This window comes from Plectropomus leopardus, chromosome 4, assembly GCF_008729295.1.
Source record: "Plectropomus leopardus isolate mb chromosome 4, YSFRI_Pleo_2.0, whole genome shotgun sequence".
Lineage (NCBI taxonomy): Eukaryota > Metazoa > Chordata > Actinopteri > Perciformes > Serranidae > Plectropomus > Plectropomus leopardus.
This window is the reverse complement of record NC_056466.1, coordinates 24,728,006-24,741,757: the sequence shown is the minus strand read 5'-3', so window position 1 is coordinate 24,741,757 and position 13,752 is coordinate 24,728,006. Positions and strand designations below refer to the sequence as shown.

Here is a 13,752-nt window from a genome sequence, read left to right as displayed (position 1 = left end):
AGAGAACTGAGATGATACAGTTCTGTACTTGGAAAAAAATGCTCACCTGGATGAGACCCACCTTTATTGTTTTTACATACAGCATCAAATTCAGAGCAAAAGGCGATAGTTTCTTTTTTATTTTATTTATAATTTGGGTGTGACAGCCTGTAACACGGCGTCCCTTTAACAATCTGTTTTAAAACCAATATATGTGTTGCATGCCATGAGTCAGGTGAGTGCCTGCTCGTCACCTGAGCCTTTTGAGACTTTTCAGAGCTGTTAATAATTAACCACCATGACACTGTGCTTGGGTTGGACCCAACAAACGTTACCAAGGTGCTTTTCAAGGAAGACAATGTGTAGGACATGTAGAACAATGCTCTATGATCTGATAAGACCAAAATAAAAAAATAAGACCAAGAAAAGATTTTTAGTACATAGTAAACTCAAGATAAAAAGTATAATAAAATGGGATTTATGGATCGTGTTCAAATGTTTTTTTATGACAAATGAACTGAATTGAGATAGTGAATGACATATACTATGTATAATTAGGTATAATTAAGGAAAGAAACATAATATGGGTTTGCATATTATGATATGCATATTACAGTACATCAAATATAAAATGCATACAGAAACAATATTGCCCTGACCAAGATATCACGTTAAATATGTAGCAGTTGCCTAATCTCACACTGCGGATTTTTCTCACCGCTCTGACAGCACGTAGCAGGTCATGGGACCCGTATGCAGGCGCGTTTACAGATGTGATTGGTTCAATTTTGAGGCAGCTGATTAGTGATTGGTTCTTTGCATTGTCACTCACGCATGGTGGTTTGTGATTGGTTGATCGTCTGTTTCCGCTTCGCCAGTTTTTTCTTTTTTTCTTTTTTTTTGGTCGTCCTTCTTCCCGTTGAGCTAATCGATTACGGTCAACCGCTACACCTGCTCACCGTTTGTCATATTTATCTGCCCGCAACCACTCATATCATGGATGATTTTGACATGCTGAACGCGCCCGCCGCTGGAAACGGTGTCGGCTCGGAGGAGGACCCAGCTGCCGCCTTCTTAGCCCAGCAGGAGAGCGAAATCGCGGGGATTGAAAACGACGAAGGCTTCAGCATCCTGGACAGCGGAGACGTCCCCTCGTCGCTCGCAGACTCCACCGGTGGGTGACTGTGGTGGTTAAGCGACGGTGTTTTGCTTCGTTTAACGTTGACATGCTCTGTCTAGTTAGTTTTAATCTTAGGGCGCTGTGTGTTTTGTCAAAGTATAGCTTCAGCTAAACCTTAATTTGGTCACAAATGGACACTGGAGTCGATGGTCAGCTTGCTAACGTTAGCCTAGCTAGCGAATTAGCCCAGTTGGTTTAACTGCCGTTCACTTGTCACTACTCTGTAAAAGTGACAAATGAACATGAATACGTAAACGGAAGTAGCAGTATTTACATATAACCAATGTTTGTTATGGGAAGATCCAACGTCTTTTAAGATGAATAAAGCTGTCTGATAACATCAGCTCTGCCGTTCTTGGTCTTGTCATTCATTGCTCCCTATGACTAACGTTACTTGCTGGCAGCCCGACATGTTGCTACAGTCGTGTGTGCCAGCAAACCTTGCAGCCAAAAGAGGAAATTATTGGATCTTAACGACCTTTGGACATGCCTGCCTCATTTCCTTGAGGCTGTAGCTTCGTTGTGGTTTAGCAACTGTAGCAGGGCAGAAGTGCTGACATATCATATTATGAAATGTGTGTGTTTGCCAATCTTGAGGATTCAGCAGTAGTAAAGTGTTTTGATATAATAGAGTATTGTTTTCATCCTATATGTGTTTTCATGTCTGCTGTTTTATTTTTGTTGCTTGATTTCTAACAGCTTTTTTTATTGTATTTTTTCAGATGGTGCTGTCAACGGGGAGCTCCATGGGGTAATATTTCACTCTTAAACTGTCAAATTGCAAATCTTCTGTTGTCATTATTGTTTCTCTGTATTTTTAAGTAGACTTTGACAACCATGCTCACACAGCACGCACGTCACAACATGCAAACCAAACGTCTTCAGTCTTTGACTTTCAACGAGCATTGTCTCACAGAGATGTGTGTTTTTGACCCTGTTAACCCCTCAAGGGATTATTGTGAGGACTGCAATGTTATTGTGTTAGTAAATGACCAATTCATGGTGCTGAAGTGTCATTTGTCTCCGTAATGTTGCAGTGAAGAAAAAACTTAACATTGCCATGTGGAAAAGGTCTCGTGCTGTAGTTATTAACAAGGGTTGCAACAGTATGACATTTTCAAGGTAGAGTAACCATCTCAGAAAATGTCATGGTTTAACAGTGTCACGGTATTACAGAATTATTATTATCAGTCAGAATCAACCTTACCAAAAGTTTAATCTTGATAATTAAGACTTCAAACCATTTTTAAAAAATGTAAGTATGTGTTGAAAAGTCTTCTGTTTTAAATTAACTAAAATAAAGGTGAGACTCTCCGTCCATCTTTAATTTTCATATCCAGGTATACCCTAAAAACATTATATCACTGTAACCCTAGTGTTAACCCTGCCTGCTTTAAGGGTTTGATGGCTTTGTGAACGGCCGTTAAAGAATCCTTTGGTTTATTATAGCTTATTTTGACAGTTTTGTCCCTTGTCAGTAATTGGTACGTTGTGCTGACTCGTCATCTTGTGGCGGCATTGCTAAAAAGGAGTGCGATGGGTAAAGAAACAAGAGCTGTCAAGTGATCGGGTAGGTTGTAAATGAGCCATCACTATCCAGGATTGTCAGTTAGTGTTTTTAAACATCCGTGCAGAGAAAGTGAAATTAAAAGCCAACCCCAGATTCACTCTCATTTGGCATTTTACCTCACTATATTTGCATATTTTCAAGGTCTTTTACCTGGTCACTGCCTTTACATAAAGCCCTGACCTCACCTGTAGGCTTAGGGGGTACACACCAAGGTATTTCTTGGTTGAGGTTGGGGGCCGGAAGCGAAGTTTGGGTTTTGAGTTAAAATGAATAGATTAAGCCAGAAAGAACAAGCTTCTGCCATGTGACGTGCACACTTGTTTTGTTTTAGCTCTGTAGCAGAGTGATTTCAATGCTGAGCTCAGAGGTTCTAATATCTGGCTGTTAGAATCCCTCCAACTTCCGCTTCCTCTGCTGTCGTTGCAACATTGCTGCCTTTTGCACCGTCAGGACTTTTTCTGGCAGTGAGAGTAGCTAAGCTGATAAAACCCAAAGTAGACCAAATGTAGTTTTACTAAATCCTCACAGCATATAACAACATTTTAAAAACAGATATAGTCTGGGGATATTGTTATTAGGGTAAGAAATGGGCTACTATAGAAAATGTAATTTACAGCTTTCAGATAATAGTTGTAAAGATGAATAATTCTGAATGAGAGACTGTTTCCTCACTATTTCTCTGTGACTGTCATTGATGAAATGATGTTCTGTGAAGTAACACAGTTATCTGCATATCATTACGCCCGCTGTTTCTCAGGAAAGCAATGGTCCATCAGACGCCTATGCAGCAATTTCCAATGCAGACCGGCTGCAGGCCGAACCTGAAAGCTTACGCAAGTGGAGGGAGGAGCAAAGTGAACGGCTGGAGTTGCTAGGTACGCACAGAGCTGAGTATTTTCATAAGTTAATAGAAGAGGCCACTTCTGTCTGAGAAGTAAAGGTTGATATCATGAGATATATTCCAAGTGCTGGAAATTCAGACCTGGCAGGTGTTTTTGTCGCAGTATTTGGGGCTGCGTGTCAAATGTGAGTTGAAGAAAGAACATGTTCAGCACTCAACAATTACAGTAATGATAAATTGTTCCTCCCTTAATTTCTAATGGTCCTCCAGTGAGTTCTTTCCTCATATTAATGTCCTGTGCTGTTGTGCTTCCTCTTTACTAATCTGTCACCCCAATCCTCACTCATCTCCCTCCCCAGATGAAAACTCTCGCAAGCAGGAGTCCGAGTGGAAGGAGAAAGCCAAGGTGGAGCTGGAAGAGTGGCATGCTAGGCAGAACGAGCAGCTGGAGAAAACAAAAAGCAACAACAGGTACTGGCTTGATAGAGGGGTTGATAGAGGATAAAAGGAACAAGGAAAATAAGGGAGGATTGATATTACCATGAATAAGAACACAATTAGATTTGTTTTTGGACAAAAAAACAAACAGCCAAGATGATTATATGAAGGATCCGCAAAGAGTTGAATTATTTAAAAAGAATGATAACAGTGCTTAAATAATAGCAGCAGTCTTGGATTCAGCCACAGGGGAGCATATAACTGCATACTAAGGTTTGGCTTGGTTTATAGAGTCTCCAGCAAGAAAAGAAATGGGTCCGCCTTAGCCTTGAGGCTCCAGGAAGACAATGTGCTCGCTCACTCTTCTGTAGATCCACAACAAACACCACTGTGTGGTGGTCTGTGTCTCCTTATAGACATATGGCTTCAGTTATGTTCTATATATATATATCTTTATTAACCAGCAGGTAAATTTCAATATCATAGACCTCTGCTAAGGGTTAGGTTCAAGGTAAAGATGGAGTTTGCGGTTCTGGAGAATGATTGTTGCTCTTTTAACTCGACAATGTTCCACCTTACTGTTCCTCTTGCTCCCACTGCCGTTCAATTTATACATCCACGGCCTTCCCCCTTCTGCACAATAGTCCCTTTTTTCCCCCATTTACAGAGCCAGAGCTGTGTATGAACACTTTTTTCAGTCCGCACGCAGAGCAGACAGCTCATGGCCTGTGAGGAGCTATCTGCTGAATTTGACAAAAAAGTGTATTGGATTAGATTGTCACACTCCACCTTAAATTTAACAGCTTGGTTGGTAACGTTTGGTCTGTACTGTACAGTCATGGATGCTTAAAGCAACAACTGTATTGTGTTTATGTTATTATCTTAGATTTTCTTCACCTGGTCATAAATTGGCAGAGGTGGATGACTTTGGAGAGTAAGAGATTGAGGGATTGTAAGATTCATTGTTGGTTTGGCTTCCCTTACTTCAGTGTAGCACAGTGGCTCCAGACAATTATCTAAGAATTGCTCTGTGTAAAAAAAAAAACCTCATCAGACAAATAAATCTGAAATATGAATTTTTCTAATGTAGTAAAAGTCAAATTGAAATGTGATTTTAAGATTTTTTACAAATCTATAATCTCTTGATGATATTTTGAATGTTATAAATGTGAATTTAGTTAATTGGTTTTAAGTGTATAGTAACGCTTCAAAAGACCAGTGTTTCTTGTATGGTTGTCAGACATGTGCTGCTATTTTAAGGATTTGTAATATGCCCCCTGGCTGGCTTATTTGTTCCCTCAACCAACCACCAGGTAACTCGTCGTTTTGCAGAGTTGAATCAGCAAAGTTTCTGTCTCAGCTTTCCCCTCCATTGTAAACTTAGCCCTGCTGCCTTATTAATTATAAACTACCTGCAACCATGACTCCCTGCTCATCTGGCAGCCCTGTTTGGTGGAAAAGTGCAATTGATGGATAATCCTTTCACATGAACGGTCTTTAGAGTTATGGCTGCAGCTAACAATTACTTTCGTTACTAATCTGTTTTTTCTTTGCCAAAATAATCACTTAATCACTTAGTTTTTACTTAAAAATGCAAACAGAAAAGACAGATCCCTATGCCCCCTATTATATCTTTTATTTTTAACCAGTCAAAAAAAAGCCAGAAGGACCAGTGTGTAGGATTTATGGGAATCTATCGGCAGAAATGGAATATAATAGTCACAATTTTGTTTTCATTAGTGTATAACCTGAAACTTAAATTGTTATGTTTTTTGTTATCTTAGAAGGAGCCCTTCATATCTACATAAGGAGTGGGTCCTCTTTCACTGAGATTTCCATGTTTCTACAGTAACCCAGAATGGATAAACCAAAACGCTCTAGTTTTTTAAAATTAAAGTGGCAACTTATTTAGTTGGCAACAAACTGCAACTTCTCTACTAGATGCCAGCATGGCGACATCCACAGTACTTTTTTTGTCATTTTAAAGCAGAGTTTAAATCATAAAAAATCTCCATTTGCATGTGCATTTTAGCACCATTGAAGAAATAATCTCTGTCTATGCTTACGTATATCACACGTGTTAACATGTAGGGCTGGTAAGGTCACCGGACACGGGGCTTGTTGAAAATTGCTCAAATAGCAGCTGGCCTCCTGCGCATGTCGGCAGTAGTAGCTTTACTAAATACAGAATTTAGGTCAGAAAGAAGGGCAGGTCGTGACTGATGAGACTCAGTCAAGAGGTGAACATGGTTTTGTTGTTGTCAGAAGTCTCCAATTCTGCCTAAAACGACAATCCTGGAGTTTTCAGACTAAAACGTGGTCAGCAGTGTTTTTTAAAAGTTGCCTTTTTTTTTTGCGAGTTCAGAAACACAGCAGTAGTGTGCACACAAGGTGTAAACACAGCTGAAGTTGTTGGTTTTAAAGCAAAAAATCTGTAACTAAATCCTACACACTGCTCCTTTTAGCAATGTGAACTAAAGATTAACATCAGAGAAGCTGTAGTGAGTACATTTCTCAAGTCTTCTGTTGATTGCTCACATTCATTAGCTACGTATATTCACAATGTATTGTCAGGATTTAATGAATTCACTAACAAGTTCATGAGGTGGAACAAATAGAAGTTGATAGTGTTTTGAAGTTACTGTCTCATTTCTGGAATTGGTTTTGAATGTAAAGAGCTGATGGTGTGTGGCGAATCACACAGACAGATTTCCGGAGGTGGAAACCATCATCTGACAGCCTCCCCGAGCCTTTGAAACACCCCCGACAGTGTCCTGCTTCCTTGAGCCTCTGATGATATGCCTATGATAGCTTCTTGTTATGTGGTAACCTATAATGCTTGTGTTTCCATCCTCTTCTCCCTTTTATCGCTGTCTCTCTTCTCTCCTGCCTTCTTGCTGCTCTGTCGTTTGGGCGGATGTTTGTCCAGGGTGCTGGATGAAGACTTCTACAAGCAGCCCTTCTCTGAGCTCATTGGTTATGTGTATGTTGCTCCAACTAACATCCTCCCTTCTCATTCTTTTGCTTTTTCTTTTCTCCATTGTCATCACTTCCCGGCATCCAACCATCGACACCATCTCATTAGTCAGCGCATTGGTTAACTCCCCATGTGTTGCCATGTTTTAGTTCCATCTTTTGTTTTTTAGTTTTTAACTATTTGTATTTTGAATTCTTACACCTCATCTAGCATTTTTTTTCCTCTCCTAAATGTAAATTTTAGTGATGGTTTCACACCATATGTGTGCATGTCATCAGTGAGTGGATGCCTGTCAGGATTTATCAGTACAGAGAACGACTGCATGCCACTGCACACACACTGTCACGCTTCTCAGTCAAATCCATGGAAATCAAATGAATTCTTTCACAACTGTGCCTCCTCCATTATTAACCCCCATACGTATCCTTCATTTCAACAAAACATCTTGCAGATACATTACATGAATTTCCAACATTTAACACTTGCTTACATTAATTGTATAAAGTCTTTTAGGAAATGTTTTGTTTCTACTTAACACCTACTTTATAAACGTGTTTTTTCCTGCCTAAATTAATCTAAGAAATATTCAGGAGTTGAATGCGTGTAGATATGTTTGAAGCAGTTGTGTGTTTAGAGTCGGACTGTTTGGGTGAACTTGGCATCAACCAAACTCTCCTCTTTTTAATCTGTCCACTGAGCAATGTGAGTTGACATTGTTCTTGGTGATGGCTCCTTCCTCTGAATCTCTATAAGTCAAACTTCCTTAGTAGTCACTCTAACTTCCCATATTTCCAGTTTAGCCACGCACTTACATAAACACGAGGGGTGTATGCAGAACATACATGAAGTAAGCTATGCTACATGTGAAGCAGAATTAGAAGTCGCTGTAGTTTAAAGAAAATGTGTAAAGGTCAAGTTGTAGACTTTTATTTGGACTTTGAGCTCTCTGTAGAATTCAGAAACTCCAATTGGTACATTGTTTTGCATTTGAGGATATATATATATATATTTAGTTTTTTTTTTTATAGGCTGCAGAAAGGTCAGTCATAGTCTTCAGAAATATGGTTTTATTTACATCATGCTGGTTCTTCAGTTAATTCCCAGTTAGAAATTAATAGTTAAGAAAATATTTTTTCTTTTAATCTGCAGATGTCCTGACTTGTGATTTTGAGACCAGCGCTCACTATTTCTCTACACTCCGTATTGGTGCTAAAAAAATGCACAGCAAAAATTTAATTGAGAACACAATTGGTCATATCATGATTACACAACTGCTTCAAACTGAACTGTGTTCATGCTTTATTAGAATGTTAGCTGCTCTGTAGCTACTGCTGTCCGACACAATGACATGCTAACTTGCCCAGCTAGCTATCCAGTAGGCTGAGCAGTGCAGCCTTTGCTTTTGCTGTCAAATGACTATGGAGAGCCCACTAACCTGCATTGCGGTGTGCGCATGTTTTTTCATCACAAAACATTTTTCCTCTTACCTGTAGCACTATTTATCAACCTAGATTGTTTTGGTGTGAGCTGCAGAGTGTTGGAGATATAGGCTGTAAAGATGTCTGCCTTTTCTTGAATCTAATAGAAATACATGGCACTCTGCTTGTGGTGCTCAAAGTGTAAAAAAAAAAAACATTACATTTGAAAACTCAATAACTACGGAGCTGGGCAGACACCGTACGCAGAGACACCATGCGCCCGCAGCTGACCACAAACTGTTTCAGCCTCAGAAGAGAGCCGCCTTGCACCTCGGAGCTTTACCACCAGGTTAGGGAGAGACCAGGATTGCGACCCCGACAGTGTCGGCGTCGAGGTGTTGGGTTCACTGTCCTCTATGCAAACACAAGCAAAGCACACTAACTCCAGCAACTCACACCAAAACAATCTAGATTGATAGATCGCTCTACAGGTAAGAGGGAAGGTATGAATTTTTGATTCTGGGGTGAACTGCACCTTTAAACTTGTCATCAGTTATTACTTAAAAAAGATGTTTTAATGTAAAGTTTAGCTATTATGTTTGGTAAGATTTATTGCACAAAAATCTGTATTTTTGGTTCTTTCATCAAGTTGGTAGTTGAGCTGTAATTTTGAAAAACTGGCATTACAGTTCCATTGTATTTGTCACTCAGTATTGAACTATTCTTGCACCAGGGTACAAGGATTTTGTCTCATGATCAGGGAAAGAGCTATTGTCTAGGTTTTGTTTAAATGTGCACACCTCAATGCAGTTCATGCAGCGTGTTGTGATCTGTGGGACTGAGTCTCAGCAGTGGATTACATCTCCTCCATCTTGTTGGTGTGAGACTCAGTGGGACACCAGGGGCCTCATTTATAAGTATTTCGTAAGAACAAATGAGCTCGAATGATATGAATAATACACCTCCCACACAAATGTTAAGTTTTCAAAAAATGTGTCATGAAAATGCATCTCTGTACAATCTCTGAAGATGCCTATTAAGATGTGGAGAGAGTGGGAGCTGCAAATGTAGTGAAATGAATCTAGTTAATGTCTTGTGATGAGATGTTGTGCCCACGTTTGATCCAACCCATTAGAAAATAAACCACAGAGTTTTATAAATGAGACCCCAGGCCACAGTGTACTCGTGTACTCGTGTACAGCTGACAGAAATATGGCACAAAGCAGTTTTCACAGAGTAATCTTACTTTCTGCTCACCAAACCAAAGGCTGCACACTCATCACTTTGAACACTTTTGAAGAAAAAAAAAAAGAATGAAATTTTAAAAAGAAATGTTGCTTTTGCATGCTGGCTCTCAACATCTGCATTTAGCTCATTTTTGTTGTCTTTCATTTCGTCCCCTTTCTCTCTCTCTTCTAAATTCTGACTTGTGAAACTGTTTCTCCCTGTTTTCTTTTCCTATGCACCTTAAAGCACACACATTAACCATCCTTGCTACCGCCTAGACCAGTTAAGTAAAAATATGAAACCCCAGAACCTCCAAATACTTTACATTTCTGACCGGGGATAGATTACAGTTCTGTGTGTATGTTAGATAATTATAATGCGATGCACAGATACCCAGTTTAATGTCCCGACAGTTATATCCACTGCCTAGATAGCGGTTTGTTATAATGTCCCCTCTGTGATGTCGTGGTCCTTCTAGTTCCTTTTGTGTATTTGTAGTTGGTTGTGACAGTGAATGTTCATTGGCTTCTCATCCCCATTTTGCTTTGTGTAATGTGTCGTAGTTAGAAGCTGAGTCTGTGCTTGCAGGTTGGGTGGGGAATATAATAGAAAAAAAAATCCTTGTAAGTAGAAAATGGCAGTGGAATTATTACTTTATTTGTGGGTGGGGTGTTATGAGGGCTTACATTTGTTTAGCCATAATCTGTGGCTTGCATCTCAAAATGTCTTGTGATAGTGGCACTGATCCATTTTCAGATTTAAGTTTTGTATTTTCTTTTAACTTTTGTTATTAATTTCAAATGCTGATAACACCTGTAGTGTAAATCTCCATTTTTCTGTTTGATAGATGGTTTAAAAACGCCAAACCTTCACCAAGAAGACAGTAATTGGTCTGCCCCACAATTACAACACATAAGATCAGAGTATACACATTCTTTGCCACACCTCCAGATAGCCTGCTTTTCAGCCGCAGCACAATGCATGGCTAAAGCCCAGCAGTGCTTCCAGTTCTTTTGGGCTTGGTTAAAAAAAAAAGAAAAAAAAAAAGAGAAAAAAGAGCTTGCCATTAGTATTCCCTCTAATCAAGGACAAGTATATAGATGATCATCCCTATACTTGCGTCTTGCTGAGGAAAGTTGTAAATATGCAACCACGGGGCAAGTTGATGTGTAAGGGTGTGGGCAAACTCCCCGCCCCCAGTTCTGTACAGAACTGAATTTTTAACCAACCAAAGATGCTTATCAGACCTTACGGTTACTTTGTTTAGCTTTGGTTTGTTTTCTTTGGATTTCTCATCACTGTTTTATATGTACCTCCCTTCACTGTTGTGGAGAGTCAAAAACACAGGTGACTGTACTGTAATGTGTAAGCAGAGTTGGGGGCATGCCACAAGTAATGAAACGGTCGTAGCTTGTTTCTCTTTGTGGGCCTAAAGACAGATGGATGTGGATTTCTGTGTGGTGATTGCACTGTCCTGCACTGAGGTAGACTCTGCTGAAGCGTCAAAGTTCCACCGAGCCATGGAAGGCAAACTTGGTTGTCGTTATTTTGGTTGTAGAGATTTACGTTCAAAAGATTTAGCTGAAGAAGTTGGGTTTTTTTTTTTATACTAATGTCAGACTGGAATTTTAACTTTAATTATACGAAGGGTACATTTGCGTTTTCCATTGGCTTGTGTGTGTTGGTGATCAGCAGAGGACTCCCTCAGAGCTGTAGGTGTACTTGCTGTATCTTATGTCTTCCTCCACTGATTGTTTTCTGTCCCATGTCCTTCCCTTCTCCTCTTCCTGTTGCGTGTAGGGCGGCCGAGGAGGCCATGATCTCAGATCTGGACGAGAACAACCCCGGCACGGAGTGGGAGCGGGTGGCTCGGCTCTGCGACTTCAACCCCAAGTCCAGCAAGCAGGCCAAAGACGTGTCCCGCATGCGCTCAGTCCTCATCTCCCTGAAGCAGTCTCCGCTAGTCCGCTAGGCAGCCAAGGCTGCTCAGGGCATCATTCCATATCATCCTCTGTCACCACACACCAACCAATTCAACAACCACTGTATTCTGAAGACAAGGGGGCGTACACCCCCTCTGTGCATGTGTTTGCCATGCGCAGCCCTGTCCCCCCCCCTACCCCAGTGGAAGGATTTAGCCAGTGGCCCTACCTTCATCTGTCTTCACCTGGCAGGGCTGTAGAGATTAACCTTGAAGCACTGGCTCATTTTCTCCCTCCTCACCTGTGTTCACCTCTTTCACAGACCAGTCAAGACCTCTTAACGTGTCTTCCTTGTTGTCTAACATGTGGAGATCAAGACCTTTTAGATCGAGATCAGGTCTCGTGGTTTGTGGTCCTGTGCAACACTTGTGTAAGGGTGGTGAGCTGGGACACTAAAAGGGAAGGGTTGATGTTTGTTTGGGCCTACAGCTACACTACATTCTGCTTCACATGGACCCCAAACAATATCATTCCCATGATGCTGTACTCTAACTCCTAACCTGTCAATCTCATGAATCCTTCTCCGACCCGCGAGGGTTGATTGATGTTATATGGATTTGTTTGTTTTCCCATTCATGAAAAAAAGAAGTATCTTCAGAATTTTTCTTTATTGTTGTTTTTTTTTAAGGACCAAACTCTAAGACAGAACTCCAAATTCAGTGTGTGTACTTTGAACTGTGTGTGTAGAGCCTGCTTGTGGCATATTGTGTTAACTTTTTCCAATCTATGCATTTCCTTTTGAAAAGCCTCTCCCCTCTGCAGTCAGGAACTGAACAAAGTCCAGTCATTACAATGAATATGACCTGTTTGTGTGTGTGTTAAAACCTCAACAGTGTGTGTGTGTATGTACTCTATGCGTGTACCTATGTACATATACAAAAGGCAATATATATACAGTATATAGAACGTTTATGTCACTGAAATTAAACAGTTGTGGTTTTAAAGAGAATTAGATATTAGCCAGCTGTTGCTTGACCATGCGTGTTCATTGTCCATTTGATTTCAATATCAGTAAAAAGTGAATGAAAGCTGTCATCCTGTCATTCTTCAGCTGGATATTAAATGTTAGTTTGCGGTTTAGGAACGTGGCTGCAGCTGGAGGCATCACAGTGCCCACCGATCCTGGAGAGAGCTAATAGAATACTAAACAGCACAGCTCAGTCCATCTGTAGCCTAATTTTTTTTTTTCTCCATGAGGTGTCTCCTGGGATACTTACCCCCCCCCCCCCTTTTTTTTAAGAAAACTTCAAAAAAAAAAAAAAAAAAAGTTTGCTAAAAATGACTCCTTACCTGAATATACGTCATGGGTTGTCAAAGGAAAGTCGATGTGGGGGTTTGCAAGCTGTTTTGTTTTCCTGCAAAATGCTGGGTTTTTCCCCGTCCGCTCCCTTTTGATAGCGCTGGCTCGATATTTGGAGAGTGCTTTCATGCAAATTTTTTCATATTTGACCGTGCCTACGTTAGAGGTGAAACAGACTTGAAAATTTCTATCACAGGTGGTTGGTCAAAACAAAACAATTCGTCTCTAATGCTGACATTGACTTGATTTGAAAGTTTAAAAGTAGGTAGGACTGAAAAATGCAAAGATGCTGATATTCACTTACTTTACAGGTTATAGGTAATGCTAAAGGTGGAAAAAGTTCTGAAGCGATTTTTCGTGGTCTTTGCATTTAAACAGGGGTGTGTAGACTTTTTATTATCAACTGTAGGCATTTACCTGCTCCAGCAGGGAATACAAGTTGGTGTAGTTGATCCAGGTTCACCCAGGCTGGTGTAGTTGAGTAAAAGGATGCCACTTGATGCCCTCCATCCATCCAAACACTACTGCAAACAAGTACACCCTCTCATGGCAACAGCACTTCCCGATGGCAGTTGCAACCCAGCAGACATTGCACCACGCCACACTGCAGAAACTGCTCTAAATGGCCTGAGGAACATGACAAAGAGCGTCAAGGCGTCCACTTGGCCTCTAAATTCCCATGCTGGTACCCTTAACTCATCATAACCCACAGGACTCAAAGGATCCTCTAGTGCCCTGGTGACAGACACCACGTGATACCCCTGGAGGTCCTGTGTCCACAGGTCAACAGATCAGAGCTAAGTCCAATTCAAGGAGGCCCCGGTATGAATCTGGGGTAGC

The 13,752-nt window shown here is 40.6% G+C and overlaps 1 protein-coding gene across 2 annotated transcripts; it reads left to right on the top strand.

The window, feature by feature from the left end:
- Positions 1-870: 870 nt before the first annotated feature.
- clta (clathrin, light chain A) lies at positions 871-12,640 on the top strand. 2 transcript variants are annotated; one of them, XM_042484727.1, is made up of 7 exons: positions 871-1,153; positions 1,882-1,910; positions 3,487-3,604; positions 3,930-4,041; positions 6,938-6,991; positions 9,877-9,912; positions 11,431-12,640. In XM_042484727.1, the coding sequence occupies exons 1-7, from the start codon at positions 976-978 to the stop codon at positions 11,600-11,602; spliced, it is 699 nt and encodes a 232-aa protein (XP_042340661.1). In that variant the 5' UTR covers positions 871-975; the 3' UTR covers positions 11,603-12,640. The 2 variants fall into 2 exon arrangements, with proteins under 2 accessions (XP_042340661.1, XP_042340660.1); XM_042484726.1 differs by lacking the exons at positions 6,938-6,991; positions 9,877-9,912 and having other exon boundaries at positions 874-1,153.
- Positions 12,641-13,752: the final 1,112 nt, after the last annotated feature.